The sequence below is a fragment of the Doryrhamphus excisus genome, linkage group LG18 (genome assembly GCF_037039965.1).
Source record: "Doryrhamphus excisus strain RoL-2023G ecotype Guam linkage group LG18, RoL_Dexc_Guam_v1.1, whole genome shotgun sequence".
Lineage (NCBI taxonomy): Eukaryota > Metazoa > Chordata > Actinopteri > Syngnathiformes > Syngnathidae > Doryrhamphus > Doryrhamphus excisus.
The window spans coordinates 11,693,691-11,718,287 of record NC_136374.1 but is presented as its reverse complement, the minus strand read 5'-3'; the positions used below and the strand labels follow the sequence as shown (position 1 = coordinate 11,718,287).

At 40.1% G+C, this 24,597-nt stretch overlaps 1 protein-coding gene across 1 annotated transcript in view; it reads right to left on the bottom strand.

The window, feature by feature from the left end:
• Window positions 1-24,597, bottom strand: part of asic1b (acid-sensing (proton-gated) ion channel 1b) — a 151,227-nt gene that overhangs the window by 119,874 nt on the left and 6,756 nt on the right. The window contains exon 2 of the mRNA XM_078798474.1: window positions 17,925-18,120. Coding sequence (XP_078654600.1) covers window positions 17,925-18,120 — 196 coding nt within the window. The remainder of the gene's footprint in view (window positions 1-17,924; window positions 18,121-24,597) is intronic.

The following is a 24,597-nucleotide window of genomic DNA, read 5'->3' as shown; positions in this document are numbered from 1 at the left end:
AATAATTTTTAAAAAAACCATAAATCATAATCCCTCGGAACAAAAGAAGGATTACAATTTGTGCTTTTGCAGTTTGCTGGTCTTCTGTGCCGTTCATTACAGCTAAAATATCGTGCATGCTGCAAATGAGCAAATAATGAACATAAGCCAAACAATGGAGCTATTGTGCGACTGTGCCTTTATGACTTTCCAAGGTCGGATTTGTACATCATATTTACTTTTCCCAATGTATCAAGCCAGTGCGCATAAACCCATAGACAAGTTGTCGACTATCACAACACAAATATACTGTATATACTGTCTGCTGATAGTAGTCTGTAGTCTGGCTGAGCTGATGATGAGGTGCAAATCTAAAAGCCATTACACCTCCCTATGAGTTCTACTATTATCACCATCGACTAATAATTGCATCAGTGCTGCTGCGGCGCTCTGACAAGAACAGCCTGGTGCCTTTTTCTTTATGGAGCATTCAGATATGATCTTGGAGCGCACTGGGGCGAAAACTTTTTTATTTTTTTATTTTATGGCGTTCTATTGTGTCGCATGGCTAGACTATAAGAGCGAGTCATAAGAAGAAAAGAAAATGTTAATTAGCGGATGAAGATGAGAGCAAATCAAATCTGGTTTATGAGAATTAACTGCCCCTTGCTCTTGCATTCATCCTCCTTGAGAGGAAAAAAAAGAGTGATGAGGCTGATTTTACTTTCAAAAAGGGATGAACTGAAACATCTTGCAATCCCTCTCCTCCTATCACTACTTTAATGCTGTTATTACTGGCCTAAGTGGGATTTCAACTCTTTATTCCATCATTCACTTCACTGATATTTAACTCTTAGATGTGCTTGTCTAAATAAGCTCTTGGAGCAGAAGTCTGATGATTTCCCTCTGGGACTTTTTTTTCTTATTCCTTAACAGAAATAATAAGACTGAGATAGTCCAGAGATGTCTGAGGTCACCGGTGAGATTCCAAGTCTATTCACTGACATGTATGCCTGGAAAGAAAAGCCTTATTGGTGAATAGAACATTAAATGACAGCAAGATGTGCAGTAAAAAAGACCTAATGTCCAGTTTCTGAAGGGAGGGGATCATGATCTGATGTGTGTGAGGGAGGGGTATTGCAGATTTTTTTTGTAGGACTCCGTAACAAAAACTGCAAAAAAATTTTTTTAAATCACTGTGCAATAAATGTACAATAAACCTGTGTCCAGTATCCCAAGGGAGGGGATCATGATCTGATGTGTGTGAGGGAGGAGTACTGCAGGTTTTTCGTGGGACTCCGTAACAAAAACTGCAAAAAAATAAAATAAATCACTGTGCAATAAATGTGCAATAAACCTGTGTCCAGTATCCCAAGGGAGGGGATCATGATCTGATGTGTGTGAGGGAGGAGTACTGCAGGTTTTTCGTGGGACTCCGTAACAAAAACTGCAAAAAAATAAAATAAATCACTGTGCAATAAATGTGCAATAAACCTGTGCCCAGTATCCCAAGGGAGGGGATCATGATCTGATGTGTGTGAGGGAGGGGTACTGCAGGTTTTTCGCAGGACTCAGTAACAAAAACTGCAAAAAAATAAATCACTGTGCAATAAATGTGCAATAAACCTGTGTCCAGTATCCCAAGGGAGGGGATCATGATCTGATGCGTGTGAGGGAGGAGTACTGCAGGTGTTTGGCCGGGCTCCATAACAAAAACTGCAAAAAAATGTTAAAAATCACTGTGCAATAAATATGCAATAAACCTGTGTCCAGTATCCCAAGGGAGGGGATTATGATCTGATGTGTGTGAGGGAAGGGTATTGCAGGTTTTTCGCAGGACTCCGTAGCAAAAACTGCAACAAAAAAAATCACTGTGCAATAAATGTGCAATAAACCTGTGTCCAGTATCCCAAGGGAGGGGATCGTGAGGGAGTGGTAATGCAGGTTTTTCGCAGGACTCCGTAAAAAAAACTGCAAAAAAAAAAATCACTGTGCAATAAATGTGCAATAAACCTGTGTCCAGTATCCCAATGGAGGGGATCATGATCTGATGTGTGTGAGGGAGAGGTACTGCAGGTTTTTCGCAGGATTTTTCGCTCCATAACAAAAACTGCAAAAAAAAGAATCACTGTGCAATAAATGTGCAATAAACCTGTGGCTTGATCAATATCATCGTATATACTACTACTCCCCAATACACTCATGCAGCACCAGACCATGCCACTTGGCTGTAGGAATTATGCTACATTAATGCTACATAGACAATAATGGCTGTGTTGAGTCACTGATAGTAAATAAACTGCTATCCAAGCTGTAGTCACATATGCAAGATACTGTATTTCTTTGCTGTGCTGATGGCTGATCTGCTCATCTCATCTAATGATAGACCACAAGCTATTGCAATAGACAGGTTGCTGACTGAAGTGCCATCTTTGCCATCTTCCTCTCTGCCTCATCCCCTCCCACCCTCCCCCCGGACAGTTCATTAAGGTCCCCTCTCACTGCAACTAAATGATGCCTTTCTGTTATCGAAGATTTCATGGTATGACACTAATGGGTGAGAAGATCCTCTTCAAGCGAAACATGCTAATCAGTAATCATAAAAAAAATCAGTGATTGCAGTGTGGGTCCAGACTGTGATGGCGCATAGTAATAGCTGTTTACCACCGCTCGCCTCCCTCTTGCTAAATGCATGAGGTCCTTTCTTTAAAAATAAGTCGATTTTTTTTTTTAATGCCACTCTTGGGGTTAGAGGGGAGTGACCCGAGTTAGTCCCCCCTGAGATGATCTCGGATATGCACACAGGTCATCATGCAAATAAGTAAGCAAATATTGGCACCCAGGAAAAGGTCTCCTCCAGCATTATGGTAAACATACTTAATAGCTGGTGTGTGCCTTTTGCACAGCAATACTCATAATACGATCTAAAATAGTATTGCAATAGATCATGTAGAAAAGAGCTTTGATCTCAGAGGTCCGCTATGTTGCTGTTGAACAGCTTTCGGTATGGATTTGGTGTGGATGTTGAAGAATGGGATTCAAGGGCGGGCACACACACACACAACGTAAACATTGAAGTGCACATTCAGCATATACAGTGTGACCTAAAAGATTTATTCATATATGCATACAAATATTTTTCTGCCACACTGTAAATGCCAACATCCAAATTTTATTAATTATAATTGAGAGTCATGATATAATGTATTTTTTTTCTTGAGTGGGAAGTGTGAATAGTTGTTTGCAATGGAAGGATGAAAAGTCTCAAACCAGTCATGATGTGCTATACATATCACTATATTGACACTTACTATGGTACCCATTATGTCATTGGATGGTCATATCACCTCGTACTTCGGTATGTGACAAAAATAAAATAAAATAAAATAAAATTAAAAATAAAAACTATATTCGGAAAGCAGGAAGTGAACAAATGTAACAGTTACTGATTGTAAAAGTACCAGATGGAGGGGTAGGATTTAATAAGCTTTGCTTCTTCCTACTCCTTTTGGACATGTGGAACTGTGAACTGATTATGTGATGCATTCAATTGTAATCTGATGCATGTTCAAATGAAATAAAACCATTACCATTACCATTACCATGTTACTACAATCCAATTATTTAGCCTAATTTAAGTACTGCACACTCACAATAGGTAAGTAAATCCATGCAATTCATCTAGGTTACCATAAATTACTTTTTGTGAGGCAGCAAGTTTGCTTATTCCTTTTTTTAAGTAAAGTCAACTTATATTTGAACAGGCATTTTGCACACAGAGTGCAAAATGTATTGTGAAAGGTCCAAAAGGTTGACATTTAACTTTGTTTACACTTCAATTAGAGTTACGAATAGTAAAATGTTACTTAAACTAAACTCTGAGTGAGGGGGTAAATATTGTATTGGAATATACAACAATTCCATACTTGGAAAACTGTGGAAACTGACAAAAATACAAAATAATGGGAAGAGCTAGATTCTGCTTGTATCACTTTGCCAAAGGCTTGCTCAAGCTGGGATATGATCGGAAGGAAACGTAACGTTTACTACCATGACACCTTCAATTAATCCCTCGTATTTAATCAAAGTGTGAGACTTGTCAAGCACTGTGGGCCTAAAAGATCTATCTCAAATATCAGCTTGACATGAGGGCGAAATTACTACCAGTGCAAGCCAAAAAATGCATGACCTCCATTTTCCATCACATCTCCGAGACTCTTGAAAAGAAGTATTTTACCTTTATGACAAACAAACTGAAGCTTTTCAAGCCTGGGGAGTCAAAGGCAATACAGTACATAAACACATCTTAATTCACCGAGCAGACCTTCAGAGAGATGCTGTAGCTCGTTTAGCTCGTAAATTGCCAACCAAGAAACGAACACGCCGGAATACGGCTTCAACTTTGCCTTGGGAGGGTTTTCAACAAAAAAAAAAAAACAAACTTGCAGGTCAGCATCTCAGTGCGCCGCTTCCAAATGAAAACATATAATTTGCAGCACCTCGGAGTGTTTGCTTGCAGACGACTGCACGTATTTCACGTTGAGCGGGGCTGTAAATTGAGAGCGTGAACATGCACCTTTCTGCAGATTGCACACGCTCACGGCAAACTGGTGTAGACTATATAATCTATAAATTGTATTATATTCTAGTGAGACAAAAAAAGTTGTGTATGATCCTTTGAGTCATAATAGTAATAAGAAACAGTCCAATCAAATGTAAATGTTTGTTAATTTGGCCAAAATTTTATTTTAATTGAGGTGATATACGTCACTAAACAAAAGCATTAAGCAAATTACTATTTTTGCATGTTTTAGTACTGGAAACAAACAAAAACACAACAAAGTTTAATAATCAAAATGCTTTTCTTATTCATTCATTCATTCATTCATTTTCTATCGCTTTTTCCTCATGAGGGTCGTGGGGGTGCTGGAGCCTATCCCAGTCTTTGGCCGAGAGGCAGGGTAGACCTTGTACTGGTCGCCAGCCAATCACAGGGCACATATAGACAAACAACCATTCACACTCACATTCATACCTATGGACAATTTGGAGTCGCCAATTAACCTAGCATGTTTTTGGAATGTGGGAGGAAACCGGAGTACCCGGAGAAAACCCACGCATGCACGGGGAGAACATGCAAACTCCACACAGAGATGGCCGAGGGTGGAATCGAACCCTGGTCTCCTAGCTGTGAGGTCTACGCGCTAACCACTCAACCGCCCTGCCGCTAGTATTATAGTCTTATTACAAACAATATTAAAATGATCATTATGGGCAGTTATTTATGTGCGAGTTGACTGACGCAGATTACCGTTATGTAGGCGTGCAATAGAACAATGATAGACCATAGAACATAGTACATGATAGAACATGAACTTGTGTTAAATTATTATTCTACATGTCAAATATGCAAAAAGTGAGATTGAATGCACTCCTGAACGCTTTTCTATTTCTTCTCCCTTTGAACTTTTGCCCTGAGTCAGTGACTAAAAGAGTCAAAACACGACACTGCCTCCAGTCAAGCGTTCCCATGAGGTTGACATGCTAAAGGTTTGGCGTCAGGACACCGTTACCGAATGCGGTAAACAATGGATCAGCTGTTGCCTCCAGGCCTTGGTTGGAAAATAAATGATAACAAGGGCACTGAGAGGTTGTCTGAGCCTTGAGTGGCATCTCTCTTTTCCTCCATATGGAAGCCATCCTAAACGTTTGTTATTAATTCATTACACAACTGTTGACTGATTGACTTACTCACAGGTGAAGATGCTGGAAAATAAAACTATTTAAAATGCAGACACAAACTTTGTTCTTGGTCTTTATTGGATATTGGCAGGTTTCGACTTCTAGACCAGTGTAGTGTACGATATATTGTGTTTTTGATTGTGTCTTCTGAATGCCTTGTATTTCATTTCTTCAAGCCATTTTCATTTATTCATTCATTTTCTACTGCTTATCCTCACAAGGGTTGCAGGGGGTGCTGGAGCCTATCCCAGCTGTCTGCGGACGAGAGGCGAGGGGTACACCCTGGACTGGTCGCCAGCCAATCACAGGGACACACATATAGACAAACAACCATTCACACTCACATTCATACCTATGGACAATTTGGAGTCGCCAATTAACCTAGCATGTTTTTGGAATGTGGAAGGAAACCGGAGAACAGGCAAACTCCACACAGAGATGACCGAGGGTGGAATCAAACTCGGGTCTCCTAGCTGTGAGATCTGCGCGCTAACCACTCAACTGCTATGCAGCCTCAAGGCATTTTAATGCTTGAAAATGCTACTGTTGGGCAAAAAATACATACAGTATAATCTGCTTAAATATGCATTTTGTCTTTTGTCTGTCATTTAATCAGAAGCTTTTTCTATTTATTTCTATTTAGCTTCTATTCATTGAGTAATCAGTTACGCCCTGGATGTACCAAATCAATATCAAGCAAACACAAACAGATTCACTGTTGTGTGAATATTTTGTTTTGTATAAAACAAAGATAATAGTGCTGCTTGCATGACTGACTAAGAAAATGTAAAAATATTCACATTTGAGAGGCTGAAATCAGTGGATATTGAGATTTTTTATTTAAAAAAATGCTTAATTGAACATCAAATTACATTTATGTGCAGTTTTCTCACATTATTAACTGAAAACCTGAATGAAAAGCAGGTTTATCCACCTCTACTGGGTCGCTGCAGCCCCATGCGCTCCCTTCTGAAGCGCAGATGCGTGATTGTGTGATATCAGTGTGCACAACACCCGTTTCAATCGCGGAGCAAACGCTCACTCGTCACGCATCACACATCATCCGGAGTCCGACACAGTACCGCACACAACAAAAGTTCCTCCTGCACTGAAAGTTCTACATCGTGATAGTATGCTACCAAATCCATACTGAGGCGGTACTCATACCCAAATTTTGCCACGCTTCCTAGTACATTGGGTTGGGACTGGTGCTTTATAGCCGCTGCCTGACAGATGATCACATCTGGAGCCTCAAACACACCACACCCTGCCAAGTGTTAGTCCCTGAATGCAGCACCAATCTAAAGCTTTTCAAAGCGAGACATTTTTGAGGCATGTTTTCCTGGGTGCAAACCTTAGACAGGAAGTCCCACACATGGCAGACATGCGGGGGTGGAGCTGATCCGGCAGAGTGGGTCAGTGTTTTAAAGCTTTATCGGTTGATGTCATTGATATTGTCCGATCCCGATCGATCGGAGCTCCCCAAGTGCGCTGTTACAACTTTACTGTAGTAAAGATTGGCCCCCAGTCGTCAGGAGATTAAAGGCTATCACTGGTGACCCCACACACCCCGTACAGTTCGCCCTGTTGCCCTCTGGGAGATGCTTCAAATCAATTAAATCCTGTACCAGCAATCCCTGACAAACAATAAAAAGATCGATTTATGAACAATTCAGTTAAACAGCCACAATCCAAATATCTGCTGTGGGTATCAGGAAGACAACTACCTTTGCTTTAGTGTTTCCTTCCTCACCTAAAGAGAAAACACACTGAGGTCAAAGGAAAGTACACTGGTGGTTCAAAGTCGGGAATTATCAAAAGGAAAAAAATCAAGACAATAGCTGCTAAGATGACAACTCGGCATCCCAGGGGGATATAATGGTGCTTCAACTACATCGAAACCATCCCCCGGACGCCACGCTGTGCACAAATAACATCACACACACACAATCCTCCTGCCTTTTATGAAATAAAAGCTCTTTGACCCGCCAGTCATGGCTAATAATGCAGTTCCACAAACTGTACCGAGCAGTCGATCTGGCGGTCATCAATCAGCTGCAGTAATTATCAGCACCGGCTTTAAATGGCAGAATCATTCATCACATTTTTTCCACTCATTTTTCTTTAATGAATTTTAAAGTGTTAATGAACTGGAGGGAAGAATTCAATTAGGTTTCTTATTTTAAAAAGACCAAAGACGTGGAAAACAGGAAGGCACACACTATGATGACGCCGCAGGGTAATTATATGACTGGCATGTGACAGAATCAAACAGTTGGGACACCACCGAGCGACAGGTGTGATGACTTAGAACCAGGAATATAAATTATTGCAGATACATAATATTTTGGGTCCTGAACAAATTAACCAATAAACGAGGGACTGTAGATCCTTAAAAATAGGAGCGCGCTCCTGTCATATAGATGATCTTTGCAGTCGTTCCTTAAACACAGCAGAGCGCTGCTCTCATGTGGGCTATCTTTGGTTGGGTTTTTGCTGTATTTTGCTGTAAACGACAAAGTGCTCCTGTCATAGACAGAATGTTTTTGTAGCAGAGTGCTAAAAACAGCAGCGCTCCCCTGCATTATCACTGAATTGCATAACATACTGTAAATATAAGCTGCACCCACTAAATTTAGAAGAATGGCATTGAAATGGCATTCAGTCCGTGAGGACCGGGACCATTGACAGGAGCCAATCATGAGCCATGAAAAAAAAACTTTCGCAACCCATTGGAAATTGCACAAGGTCATTCATCAATATAACAGTCTTGCAAAGAATGCAACTTGTCACTCAAAAAGTACCTGGAAAATATAGCACCTAAATGGTAATGGTAATGGTTTTATTTCATTTGTACATGCATCAGCTTACAATTGAGTGCATCCCATAATATCACAGTTCCACATGTCCAAAAGGAGTAGGAAGAAGCAAAGCTTATTAAATCCTACCCCTCCATCCGGTAGTTTTACAATCAGTAACTGTTACATTTGTTCACTTCCTGCTTTCCTAATATAATTCAAGTTTTTTTTTTAAATAAATTTTTATTATTCTGTTTTATTTTGTCACGTACCGAAGTACAAGGTGATATGACCATACAATGACATAAAAGGTACCATAGTAACTGTCAATATAGTGATATGTATAGCACATAATGACTGGTTCTCTCTCTCTTCAAATCTCTCACTCTTCAAATGAGTATAAAATAAAAACAAATATTTTAATGTTTTCCCATAATGCATTGCCTCTGAGCAAAGCATTTCACTGGAAGACAAGCAACAAGAAAAATGCATGGATAGATGGATGGCACTGCAATGCTGCCTCTGTCCACCAGAGAGAGCCAGAGGGAAGCTGACGTCATTGCAGCATCCCGGCGGGCACCAATAAATGCTTTAAAGTAGTTGTTTATTTTATTTTAAACTCATATCGGTACTTGTATTGTATATTTACTAGGTGCATTTTAAGATGCTATGTGATGAGTTCAAATGTAAGATGAATCAGGCTGTTATATTGATTAATGATATAATAATAATCGTACAATTTGCAATGGGTTGACAAGCTTGCCCTGAGTTTACTAAGAGCTCGGGATTTGCTCCTGCCAAATAAAGCGCCTCATTGATTCACAAGCGGTACAGTATTTAAACGATGAATAGTAGTCCTGAAGTACCGCACCGCTGTATAAACCGCAAGATTCCAAGTTTAAGAAAAAGGTAGGGCTTATTCACTGGAATTTACCATAGTTCCGTACTTTAACAATATTGGGATTTTTGTAAAGTTCACCAAAAAAATCAGAAGGGTTTTGAACATTACAGCTTCCTCTCTATGATGTTTTCGTGATTTCCACACAGCTAAGGTGCAGACGGCTGGGAATAGCCTACTTCTCATTCCACAAACGCATCACAGCTCTCCATCTGTGTCTATCAATCCCCCACCTCTTTCCTGTTTCCTCTCTCTTCCCACAGGCAGCCTGTCAGCGCTAACCCGCAGCCAAGCAGCGAATCCACCTCTGGAACACATTAACGTTCTTATCTGCTCTAACCCCTGCTTGCGTTCCCCTTCCCACTCCAAAAATGCTGCGCATAAGCAACCCTCCTTTCCTTCGATCTCAAAGTGTTTATAATTGATTCTTTAAGGATACATTATCTCGCTTGCTTTCTCTCTCCAGTACTCCCTCAACTGTGCGATCCCACCCCACGCCCCCGCACAATTCATTATTCAAAATCGTTTTAGTAAGGGTTTGTCGTTTCTTCACTACTTTTCATCTTCTTTTATCTGCTTCTATGGAACGTCTAAATTCCAAAGCACTAGTAGGGTTGGAAGCAAAGTTGTCAGGGGAAAATATGCTGCTTAAGGGGGACATAATTTAGCAGTTCAAATCACAACACATTAGCAAATGTTGAGAAAAGTGCATGGAAAAAAAAAAGACACAAAACTTGCCATTGCTTGCTGTTTTGTGTACCTTTAGGTGTTAATATTAACTTCTTTTTACAGTTTAATGACTGTTAATTATGTTAAAATCGTACAAACATGGAAAAGTTTGATCCTGAAATGATGGGAAAATTTATTCTAAATCTTATGTAATACTATATTTCTTAATAATTTGGTCATCTTTTCACTTTAAGTGGCTTTTAATGTGTGACACAAAAACTTAATTATCACTGTCTCATAATAACGTTGGTCATCCAATTAAAAATCCATTAAATCCATAATAAGACAAGTAGAAGGCTTCGTTTTTTTTTTTCATCATATCACGTTAACAGTGAGTCCATTACCTTACATTTCATTATTCAAATGTTCATTTTCTTTCGTGGTGTTATATATCCTTTCCTATCAATGCTGCGTTGTCAAAGATGCAAACCAGAGAGAAAATAATTGTTATAATGAACTGATAATAAGGCGGGATTTTGTGCTGCATGTTGACAGTTCTGTTTATGAATAAACACTTTATATCCAAATGTTTATATGCATTACATGCAAGAAATACAGGTTTAAAAGCTATTTCCACCAATGTACAGCAGATTGTTTTCCATGAACATACGCAGCTCTCCTCTTGTTGGTTGCTTTAATTGACAGTGGTTGTCTATTCCAGCAGCTGGTCTGCAAACAAACTGCATGCATTGTTCAATTTGTATAGCATGTTCCTGTGACAAGCGTCTCTCTGGAGACTTATATTGAATCATGTTTGTCTGTGGAAATTTCGCAAACAACAAACTCCCGTCTGTGGTTTGATGTGGCAGAAGAAAAAAAAAAAAAAAGAGCAGAAGACAAAAGAGCAGAAATGCTGGTCTCGTTTGCCTCAAAGGGTTGTTTTCATTAGGCGTGTATTCATTACTCAGCAAATACCTAATTGGTCATTGTCTTTCACTTGTACAGTAATAGCAAATGGATTGATTTATCCTCCAGAGGGAAGACGATGGGAAGCATCCGGTTGAATCATCATTGAGCTCTGAGCCAATAGATGAGATGGAATATTTAAACAACAGGGTAGAACGAAAAAGGGGTTAGAAAATTAGACGTCATTAAGATTTAAGACTCACATGTTAGCATTGGGAGAGTTTCTTGTGATGACTATTGTCTCATTAATAACATTAATGACACCAAGTGACTGGTCTAGATATACTATCTACTAGATAGTATATCTTTGAATCTGCTACTGAATACAATTCATCTAGCTATCTTCATGCTTGAAAATGTTTAATTTAGGGCAAGAATGCATAACATGTAATTGAATGTGCATATTTTTTTACTAATAATCGACCATAGTCATTCATTTGTTTTCTACCACTTATCCTCACAAGGGTCATGGGGGGTGCTGGAGCCTATCCCAGCTGTCTTTGGGCGAGAGGCGGGGTACACCCTGGACTGGTCGCCAGCCAATCACAGGGCACATATAGACAAACAACCATTCACACTCACATTCATACCTATGGACAATTTGGAGTCGCCAATTAACCTAGCATGTTTTTGGAATGTGGGAAGAAACCGGAGTACCCGGAGAAATCCCACGCATGCACCGGGAGAACATGCAAACTCCACACAGAGATGGCCGAGGATGGGCTTGAACTTGGGTGTCCTAGCTGTGTGGTCTGCGCGCTAACCACTTGACCGCCATGTAACCCAGTAATAAAAATATTTCTCATATTTAAAAAATGTAATAAAAATATTTAAAAATTAAAAAAATATTTAAATATTTTATTTATAGTCAACCACAATAAAAAAAATTATAAATTATTTTGAAAAAACATTACTATAACCTAAACCTAAATAAACCTAATAAACTTCTCCTCCAATGCAGAATGTACTTTCAAATCACCCCAGTGCATACATTATAGTACTTCCAAAGACTGCCAACAGGATCCCAAATGAGGCATCTTGGATTTCTTTATTGATCACATCTCTTTAGCGACACTTCTTGGTCCCTTCAATGAAGGCGAGGGGGTGCACTGTGAGGGTCAATCGACAGCTGAAATGAAGCCAATAGTTGGGGATGAAATGAATGGGATGATGTTGGTAATTACACAAGGCTGAGGAGGAGACTGAGGGAATCAAAAAATGAACAGGGCACTACAGCCAAGTAGAGAATATGGAATATAATATATACCTCAGCATAAGCTAATGCCAGCATTTGTGTTTATTTTTAGCATTTTTTCATGTTTTATTTGATATTTTGTTTCTAGTGTTTCGCACACAGGCCACACAGCTAGGAGACCCGGGTTCGATGGATGGATTTTGTTAATACAATGTGGCATTCACAGGCCCATAAAAAAAAAATGCAGTTGACAAATTGGACATCCCTGACTTACATATTTCACAGGGAGTGGGTAGTGTTAACAAATGAGTGTGTCCGTGCTGTATTTTTCAGAGACAATCAGGCAGAGGCTGGCTGCAGGCTTCCACAAAAGGTGCATACACATTGGGAGGCGAGCCACAGCCACAAGCTTCTCGTGACCATTTGTTGATAAGTAAATGCATGATGAAAGAAAGACTTCCTCGCTTTCTTTTTTTAATGCAAAATGCAAAGGAATTCGGAGCGGAGTTATGATGCGTTAAAATGAGAAAGGATTTTTAGCTTACAAGTTGGAGACTTGTAGACTTATATATAGATGCATAAAAATTAAGGATCGACCGATATTGGCTTTCTTTACTTGAATCGGTATCGGCCGATACACGCGTGGGTTCGCCAATGTATTTTTCCGCTGCATGATTTACAGACTGCAATGCTTTAAATATCGTACTAAATTGTGTCGGTGTGATGTGTTTGTGTGTGCGGAGGAGCAGCCATCACATCGATGCTAGATAAAACTTAAACTACGACAGAAATGTTTTGCACATGGTTGATTATTTATTCCTTTTAAAGTTGATAATGCCGTTTAAATGTGTGTTTAAGAAAGCTGAATCCTACTGTGTTCAGTGTTTATATTTCAATAAATATTTGTTTCATCTTGAGACCTGTAATATTTGTTATCATTGTCATTTTTTCATGTAAATTGAGGGCGCAAAAGCAGTATCGGCCACAAATATCGTCCCAAGCAAAATCGGCCATCGGCTAAGGGTGATGGAAAAAAAACGGTATCGGCATCAGCTCAAAAAAAACATATCTGTCGATCCATAATAAAAATTGTACTTTTGTTCACTTTGTTAGGACTTATTTCAGTAGCAAACCGAATGAAAGAGTTGAGCGCGACTGATTCATTTTTTCCTTTCGCGCAGTCTAATTTCTAAGTGCATATGCAAGTGGAATAATGTGACCGGTGCGCAAACTGCTGATCCAGCATTAAAACCATTGATTAATTCATTGTACGACAAGTGTAACATAGCCAAGATGTTAAAGTGCATGCAAAGGTAGATAAAACTGCTTGATCCTGACCACTCATAATACATCCTAATCAGCCACTCACATCACATTCTATCGAATGAGCTGGCAATGTTTTTGGCCCAGCACTAGTTCAAGACCAAGTTATTTGATTTGGTTGACCCCACACCCACTGACTATAGCAAAAACAACAATTTGAACATTTACAGTTTTGTATTTTAGAGCATATAGACTGATTGTATTGCATAAATGACAAAGGAGTCGATGCACCTCTGCAGTGTCCATCCGACTGCCCTCTCTCTGCAGCGTTTGACCATTTTGCTCATTTTCATCCAAACATTTTGCTGCAGCCTGTAAATCACCCTCTACTTCTGTCTCCCACTCTCCTTTGTTCTTATAGTTTCACGTTTGGGCTCTTTTTGCATCATACTCTGCAGCTATGCTTCCAGCTGTAGGCCAGATATTAATATAAGGGAAGGCAGTGTTTGCTTTCTGCTGCTCTTATGCTGAGATAGAAGACAGTATGTCCCAATAGGCCACAGGGACACCCTTGGTGCAATGGGGGAGTCACTAAAAGTGGATGATACTTGCCTCTTGCGGGAATAACTGGATAATGAATACATACTTTCCTGTCCTTGGGATAAGCTCTTCTCTACAATTCAAAAATTGCACAAATATATGAAAATAATGCTAAAGTAAAATGTTAAAATCGCTTCAGAAAACACAGCTGGCATGCAGTTTGCACGACACAGATCCAGAGAACCCAACGCATGAGGTATTAGAAGCACTTCAGTGCACTGACAGGATGTGCTGTGTCGTACTTTGCTTGTTACTCCCAAACTTTTGTGCCACAAGCATCTGCTAAATGCTTCCCCTTGTCTGGTTTTATGTTCACAGTTGGATTTTTTTTTTCCCCAGATGTCCCTGCTGCAGGTCCTGTTCCTTGGATTTGATTTGGGTTTCATGTAATTGTGAAGAAGTGAATGTTGTTGACTGCATTTAAAGATAGATTTGGACTATGATTAAAGATTATTACATTAATTATTGGCCAAATTACCTTAATGGTGACCTATTATGCAAATTTTTCAACCCTTTATATTGAGTTGTGGTCTTCTATAGAGCAGCTACACGCAATAACCCACACAGAAAATTCATTAATTCATTTTCTACCGCTTATCCTTATAGGTCGCGGGGGTGCTGGAGCCTATCCCAGCTGTCTTCGGGCAAGAGGCGAGGTACACCCTGGACTGGTCGGCAGCCAATCACAGGGCACATATAGACAAACAACCATTCACACTCACATTCATACCTATGGACAATTTGGAGTTGCTAATTAACCTAGCATGTTTTTGGAATGTGGGAGGAAACCGGAGTACCCGGAGAAAACCCACGCATGCACAGGGAGAACATGCATCAGAGATGAGATGGCCGAGTGTTGAATTGAACCCTGGCATCCTAGCTGTGAGGTCTGCGTGCTAACCACTCGACCTATAAAGGTGACCTATTATGCTAATATTTCGACCCTTTGTATTGAGTTGTGGTCTTCTATAGAGCAGCTACACGCAATAACCCACACAGAAAATGTTTTAGATTTTGCAGAATCAGCACCTATTCCAGCTGTACTTCATTGGATTTGTGCTTCCTGCCAAAACGGTCCGTTTTAATTTATCCCACTCACTACGCTGTGATTGGTCACATCTAGTGGTTAGCGCGCAGACATCACAGCTAGGAGACTAGGGTTCAATTCCCACCCTCTGCCATCTCTGTGTGGAGTTTACATGTTCTCCCCGTGCATGTGTGGGTTTTCTCCGGGTACTCCGGTTTCCTCCCACATTCCAAAAACATGCTAGGTTAATTGGCGACTCCAAATTGTCCATAGGTATGAATGTGAGTGTGAATGGTTGTTTGTCTATATGTGCTGGCGACCAGTCCAGGGTGTACCCCGCCTCTCGCCCGCGACCCTCGTGAGGAAAAGCGGTAGAAAATGAATGAATGAACAAAATATGAACAGATTGAAAAAAGAACTCGAACAATGTACCAACGTGTATCAAAATGAAGACACCTCTTTTTTTCCCCGTCTCCTGTCTCTCTATCTGCCATCTTTGGTACCAACGCCAACAAGTTAATAAAACAACACAAGCCTATTGTGTTCAGGCCTAAACAATCATTTTCTTAGCCAATTCATCAGAAGCTTGTTGTTTCAATTAAGTCTGCAACCTTTTCCATCAAAAGAGCAAGTTTGGCCCTTTGCCCATGAAAGAGAAATAGCCTGCAGCTGCAAAACATAACAGTTTATAAACATTTTTGAAGTTTGAAACTTTGTTAATTATACCTGTTACAACAACAGAATTAACAAAAAAATGGATAAGCGGTATAGAAAATGGATGGATGTGATGAATTTCATGCTGTGCATTACTACTAACACCCCCCCACCACCACCACCACTCACCACCACCGCATCCATTCGACGCACACATGCACACACACAGACAAATATTTTGTCGCCAGTCAACACAATTACTGTATTAACTGTGTTTCCAGCAGCTGTAAGCAGCTTTGGGGAGTAAACACGCTAGAAAGACTACCCGCTTCACCTCAAATTGCAGATTGCGGCGAGATGGAAGAAAATCATCCTGGTGCATGAGAGACTCGAGGGCATTTTGCTTCCTGCACAGTTTCCATTTGGATATTATGTTTCCCGTTGTGTTTTGGCAATATTTTCTGCCATTCTTAAAATATTAAAATATTAAAGCATTGTTATTGTTCAGTTTCTGCTTGGAACAGTATAGAATGTAAAGCATCTACCGCACTATAAGGTGCCTTTAATTTTCTCCAAAATCGACGATGCGCCATATAATCCGGTGTGCCTTATACGTCCACTGGCAATGATAAACCAATCAGAGAACCTGATGTAATATGTACAGGACATACACTTAACGCCCAACATTGCACCCATGTCTCCGCTTCTGTGAAAAACCAAATGAAGCAAATTAATCCTGAGCTTGCCATCATTACACGAGGATTAAGAAAAAAGAACTCCAACTGCTGGACATTAGTTGAAACGGGGCGTTCAAAGTGACATTACGAGCTGCGTGAGAGCGATGGATGAAAAAGACGGCGAACACATAGGCAACGCTGGCCGTGTTACGTCACTATATGTGAATGGATTGTGGATGCTGGGGCTAAGGTAATTGCTTTAACTATTTTCCGAGCTTTAGCAAAACCCAGCATGATTGCTAAACAAGGAGACTGACTCCAACAATGGAGTCAAGGGAACCCGCTATCCAACCAATATCAGCGAGATCCGATATCAGTATGAATCATACATATATTTATTACTTATTTTATAGCATGGAATGGACTGTTTGTATCCATATTGGATCAAGAGAGCTCACTTCATAGAACAAAGGTGGTCCATAGAACAATGGCGTGAGACCTTGTGTCAGTCATACAGTCACTTTATCTGTAGGGAGAGGCGGGACCACTAGCATACCCACAGTGCAGTGCAGCAAGGGAACCTCATGAGGAACAATGAGCAAGGTGAGCCAGTATTCATTCAAAAGTGTTGGCGATAAAAAGTCAAGTCTTGACCTCAAACATATCCACTAAATCCAGTTTTCCGCACCTACACTGGGACTGTGGGATACACTTTAATTTGTGTGTATTCTAATTAACGCCATCTTTTTTTATGGTTTAGGTCACTGAATGCCCCAGTTGTATTAGAGCATTTAAGGTGTGTTTCAGCAGTGTAACGGAAAATTGCTTGGTGAAAATGTTACGGTTTGACACTGTAACGATTGCGCAAGGTAACGAGGCTACAACGCAAAACAAGAAGGTTACAGGGGGAGCGGATATCAGCTGTAAGAAAAAAGGAAACACTATCGAAAATGCTCGTTTGCCTCCACCACGGCAGTTTAATGACTCCAAACCAAACCCGCATATCATCCTCTCCCAACCTAACTAACTAAACTTCCCACCCAGCAACTTAATCCTGAACGTTTACCCCCCACCCCGAATGTGTCCCAAAGTTCCCCTAAGAGTTAAAGTTTTTTTTTACATTCTTGCTTAACCTTTAAAAGACAGCCAAGTGTCACACAAAAACCATCAGATGTGTACATGGATTGTTTCTAAAAATGAACTCCACCCAATATGTAGCCCGTGAATCAGACTTCCTGTGCACCAATTTTTGGCATCATCAAGGGGAACAGAACAATCCGGACTTCCCATTTAATATCAGCTCATCAAGCAGTCACAATGATTGTTTACCAAATTGCTCATGATGTTCATATGTTGTAATCAGCCTCTATTAACGCTGACCTTGCAGCAGGACATCCTTGGCGAGCCCCAGCTGGGCCCCTCAGAGGCTCAACAACGACTGGCATGTCTGACTCACCACTTTGAAGTCTTCGGCGCTGCACTCCATGCCACGGTAATAGCAGGACAGCAACATGTCCTTGATATCGTGGCCCGTCCGGTCGTAGAATTCACGCATGTTGAACGGGCGGGGCTTGTAGTTGTCAAAGTCGGCTCGCTCCTTCAGGACCTGCAGGACGTTTTCCTCCACCAGGTGCGGGTCCCGGATCTCATACCTTGAAGGAAGATTCTGGTATTAGTATGAACTTCAATACAGCAACAGTTATAAGTCTAAGTGAATTTTTTTAATTCTGCTTTAATACATTCACACATTATGTTAACAGGAAGGTAATTGCAAATGTTATGTAAGAAAAGCTGCACATATCTTTCAACCAACCAATGACTTTCAAAGACATTTTTAAAGAATACATAATGAAAACAACCTGCACCTATAGAGGATTTGTTGCGTGCATACAAAGAAATCAGAGCATCATGGAGTGGAACTTTTATACCAGAGGTCTTCAATTAAAATTGAGTAAGGTCCGTTTATGCAATTGTTTTCACAGAGAAGGTCCGACACTTGTGTTGCCTTAAAATTGCGTTAAACTGAGTAGCTCATATGAATATCAAATGTAATGAACCCATGCACATCATCACCCTAAAACAAGAGCTTCTCAAATAATGGGAAAGGAGGCGCAATGAACTGGGAGGGGAGCGTGAGGTAGGGAGGACTTTCAATATTAGTGCAATATATCATATTCAGCATGAAATTTGAATAGTCTTGTATGCTTCACTGCTCTCCGTTTTGTTTAATTTTGCTGGTTTCAGTTTCAATTTCAGTCTGCACTGTACAGATAAATAAATACATATCAGTTTCATATAATTAATAAAATATACAAACAATGAATGAACACAAGAGGCTTATTTTTAAGTTCAATAAAAGTTTAACTGAAAAGCTGCAACAGTACATAATTTACCTTTTGGGTAAGATCTCAGCACTTTCCCGTGACCGATATTGCTATTTTGCTATTTGCTAATATTCATACAATCCCTAGTTGCTGTGCTATAAATTACTGTGCAATTACTTTTGAGCAAGCCATTGTTGCATCCAAGATTAGAGGCATCGGAAACTGGATGGACGGATCATTTCATTTCATTTCACTCGTTAACCGTAACAACTGAAGTAATTACTCCTGCAATCTGCAGCTGCGATTGGTCCGCCAGAATGATTAGATTTTCTTATATTTCCCATTCACTTTAATTGGTCACAGGTCTTTAAAAGGCCATCACTGGGTTTTGATCATTCTCCGCCCCCACAGAAATTTTTAAAAACAAAAACAAAAAACCCCTAGAAATGGCCAAAAAGACAGAAACTGAAGCAAATATGACTTTCAAAGACATTTACTTATGCTACACATACCTAGTACATGCTTACAGAGAGAGAGAGACGATTGGGAAGGGCCAACTTCGGACATGCCTAGACACCCAAAGCTATTTGAATCAGGTGATAAGGATGTGGAGGACTTGCTTTGGAGACAAGAGACCTCATGGGCATAATTAATTGCCCATATTTTTTTTTAATTGGTATAAAACTTTGAGGATATCTGTATTACATGTATGCTGGCATACATATTCAAGACAAAGCAGTTTTAATAGGCACCATGCTAAAAAGTAATTTATGCACAAACACATAAAACCTTAACCACCACCTGTGATTGAGCTTTACATTTTTATAAAGCATGCACTTTTGGTAAAAGAGGAGATTAGACTGGAAGGAAAACCCTGCCGTTATTCGTGTTTACCAGGACCGTCCATAAAGCTGACGGTGGTCCACTTGGTCTTAGTGAGTAGAAAAGAAAACAGTTCAGTATTTCAAGTGTTTCTCTTTACGCTGGCAAGTTAATTGTTCTGCCTGATAGCTACGATTGAGTAAGGTGGCAAGAGTGCTTTTACAAAGGAAGAATAACCATCCTAATGCTGGAATAGAGAGAAGACGCTCCACTCTCCATACATGCATATATCGCTTGAAGAGGTGGGTTTATGCAGTGAAGCACACAAACCAACGACCTTTCTCTTTTCTCGATTCAGACACATGACAGAGCATGACTGAGTGACTGGCGGACAATAAACTGAAGCGAAAAGAGAAGTACAGTCGAGCTCCGTGGGCCATTATCAGCCTCTGGCACCTGCTCGCGATCATTCAAATTAACCTCAATTAACTGGCGTGGCCCACCGCTTAGAGGTCAAACAGACAGTGACAGCCCCCTCGCCGAGCGACTGGTCATTACGATTACAATTAAGGATGTTAAAATGAAGCGCTATTAAAATGCAATTAAGTCATGTCTGACCAACTGAGTGAATGATGCTGTCAAAAGTTACTTAGAGTACAAAACCAGTGACACAAGTGTCCCCTCTACTTCACTCCCAATGAATCACTAAATGACTGTGGATGGGGACAGCAGAGTTATAAGTCAATGATATGGCCACAGGCTCTAACAATAATTGGTAGTAAATCTTTATGGAGTTCCTTTTAATTCCACAAGGTCATGTTTTGTCACTGACGATACCTGTGTGCTGAGAAATTGTGTTTGTATATTAAAAAAAGTTAAATCAAAATTAACTCAGGCTGCAGCTCGATTATTTTAGGGTCATCAAGTAATCCGAAATGTGTTTGTTTCTTTCGGCTTTTCCTGAAATACTTCACTAAATTCGATTCACAGTTCCATATGGCCAAAAGGAGTAGAAAGAAGCAAAGCTTATTTATTCAGTTGCAGTACATTTGTTCACTTCATGTATTCCATATCTGATACAGTCACAATAAATTAATTCATTCATTCATTTTCTACCGCTTATCCTCACGAGGGTCACAGGCGTGCTGGAGCCTATCCCAGCTGTCTTCCGGCGAGAGGCGGGGTACACCCTGGACCGGTCGCCAGCCAATCACAGGGCATATATAGACAAACAACCATTCACACTCACATTCATACCTATGGACAATTTGGAGTCGCCAATTAACCTAGCATGTTTTTGGAATGTGGGAGGAAACCGGAGTACCCGGAGAAAACCCTCGCATGCATGGGGAGAACATGCAAACTCCACACAGAGATGGCCAAGGGTGGGATTGAACTTGGGTCTCCTAGCTGTGAGGTCTGCGCGCTAACCACTTGTTCGATGTGCAGCCGGTTGTTCATAATAAATAGTAATTATATATAATATTCATTTTGATAATAAATAATAAAAAGTAGGTTTGGGTGATGTTTTTATATACCAGTATAGATTCTTCCAGTGATAAGAAAATGACTTATCCTGGTATAAATTATAAACATAAACAAGCCGAGTTGATGACTGCATGCCGCAGTGGATATATAAGATGAATCAAATGCTGTCATCATAGGGAGAAGGGACGTTCATGCGTGGAAATATTAACTCGACAGACCCTTCATTCATGGCACAATATCATTATAAACACTGAACGACCCCCTCCCGACCTAAAGAGGTTGAAATGGCAATAAACGGCAGTGAAAGTTGGCTGAATCCGCTCATACTATCCGTGAATGGAAGCTACCGGGGGTTAGCTTGTGTGGTATGTGCGTGACTCAGAGTCAATGGGTCTATTTTCACCATGGAAGACACTTCCGTGACTGTCCTTCAAAATAAGTGACATTTGCCCCATGTCTGTGTAAACAAAAGAATGTCATAAAAATCTTCTATATGCAGTTTGAATTGCATGGGTGACTACATCTTCCTTAATGACAGGTTTATTTAAGATTTAGTAGCAATGTGTGCACATGCTGATATACCAATAAATACATGTGCTTTACAATTTGAGACAAGTGTATTTCATTGTATGGCTGATGAAATGAAAGAATATGTGCATGGTGCTTTCTGGTCATGTGCTGCAGCATCATGGATGTAGTACAGTTGCGGAATGCCGACTCTGTTGACAATGCAAACATTAACATGAGTGCGCTTCATTTTGTTTCAGTTGCTTGAACAAGTAATCATGTGCATGTAATAATGTCAGGTTCAAACTCCTGTGACACTTGTAAAAACACTTAAATACAGAAATACAGAAGAGACAGACAACAATATTCAAAGTTACTCGCAGCGAGGAGAGTGAAACCACATGCCGCTCCACTATGCAGTTCACACTTTATTCTCTTTCGGGGGTCCCTACTACATGGTCGTGCAACTCTAAAAGGGGGGAGAAGGTGCATTTGTTTGTCTATGTGTATATGTGAGAGTAATTACTTTTATTGTTTTATGAGTTCTTATCTTGGCACATTCTTGCAGAATTAACATGAACATCTGCAGGGTTGCTGTTGACGCATTCAGGCACCTCCAGGACCTGGGGGTCGCTGGGGGGTCTCTGATCAGGGTCACGGGAACATTTCTAATTCAGCACATTCAAACACTTTCTCTTGTCTAAGCAAATTGATATAAGGGTGATAACTAACATTATGTTCATTCTATCTACATTTTATTCTAACAAATAATCATGTAATATATTCATCAACTAATTGATTATCATGCCCATCCATGGTGGCGGTATTAAACCAGTGATATCCTGATGAATGTTTCAAGAGTGTATGGGTGGTCCATACACTCTCAATGCTTTTAATATTCACGGCATGAACTTAAATTTTATGTAGTTATATTAAAAGACAGCATAATTCTACCAATAAAATATCAATGGGATTAAATTCAATTTGCATGTCCGTTGCATCACTGGTAACACTAAAAAGTGTTGGCGCTGACCCCTGGAAATGGCAGGTCAATACAAAACGGGGCCAATTACTCCATCTCTGCACACAGCTCCCAGCTATTCCTCGACTTTGGGCCCCGGAGGTGGTGCAACATCATTACAGTTACTCAGGAAATACGACACAGGCTCGTTATGGGGTTATCCTTTAGTTAAATGAATTGTATCCCGAGCCTTCGCTTTATAAGCAACACAGAGCTGCCAGGAGAGCACTTAAGCCGCCACATTCTGAGCCACCAGTCGGGAGACTTTACTTAAAGTACACACACAGCACACAATATTGTGGCTGGAGTTTTTAATATTGCCCTTCCACCGCTCACTAAAGAAAATTCCGGCACAAACTCACAGTGCCCAGAGAGGTGGGGAGACCCTCAATTGGATTATGGGGCACAAGCACTTTAATTTTCGTCTCAGGATCGAGACCAATGAAAGCGGATCTGCATCGCTCGGTCACCTCATAGCAGGAAAAAAGATTTTCAGCTCCTAATACTTTGCACACGCCTGGTCTAAAATTAAATATGTATTTCCCTGCAAGGTATTTCAATCAGACTTGTAAGAATTCAGCATATAAATATTAAAACTTGATGAAGGCAATTATACAATTACAACTAATTGATGAACAAATCACAGTGTGTGTGTAAGGTGCCTGGGTTGACTAATAACCACATTAATCAAGGATTTCATAATAGTACCCAAATGACACACAATAATATGATTAATAAACCTTGCAAATTTAAGAAATAAACCAACCCATCCCTTTAATTTAAATACAGACAATACAACCAGAGACATAAGAGAGGACACAGTGGACAAATTTGCCTCAAAAGTTCAAAGAATCACCAAGTGTAATGATAAATGGCTCAGTAGAAGATAAAATATCAATTCCAGTGGTACCAACGTCCACCCCAGTTAGCACGTTTTTCGGTTAAATGCACGGCAAATCACAGGGCACATATAGACAAACAACCATTCACACTCACATTCATACCTATGGACAATTTGGAGTCGCCAATTAACCTAGCATGTTTTTGGAATGTGGGAAGAAGCCGGAGTATCCGGAGCTCAGGAAAAACTACTACTTTGACTTCCACAAGCTACTACAATATATTCCGGCAGCCAACACCACATTGGCTGATAATTATTCAGAAAACGACCTTCTTTGTCAATTATACCATCATTGACTTTGCAACTTAATCAAAATAAAATGTAGCAATTGACTTGTTATGTTCTGCACTGCAAAGCATGACAGGAACCCACAAACACACAATAAGATGGATTGATTTTCTTTTTTTTTTTTTTTTTTTTTGTCTTGCAACAGACAGTGATAATCAATCCACTAGGCTTGTATTATACTTTGTGGACTTTTTAAAAACTGAGTTGATTTGAATTATAGGGCATGTTTTTTTTAGTTTTTTTAAGTGATTTTTTATTTTTTAACAATAAACTTAAACTAAGACAAGAAGCACAATGTTAACACTAGTCAAGATCCACTTTACCATGTGTGAAGGAGCTCATCCGTCGCGGGTTACCGGCAGTGCAGACACACACATGCAAGTACACACGCATATATACACAACACTAAGTTTCTTTGCCTGCCATCCAATTCATTTCAATACACACATAATTGTCACATTTATATTTATAACCAAGGGTGCACACTTCAGTCATACATATTCATACACTAGATCAGGGGTCTCAAACACGCAGCTTGCGGGCCAAATGTGGCCCGCAGGACACTAGTTTGAGGACACTAGTTTTTATATGGATGCTGTATGGTATCATGTACCCAGAAAAGAGTATTACATTTGATTAATGTTCATGTTAAAGGTTAAATAACGGTTAATAGTTATCCTCCCTATCTGTGTGGAAGTGGTAAGTTTTTGGCTATTTAAGTTTAAAGGAAATAACTTGGAGGCTACCGTTTAGGTCGCTAGCTCTATAGTTTGCGAGT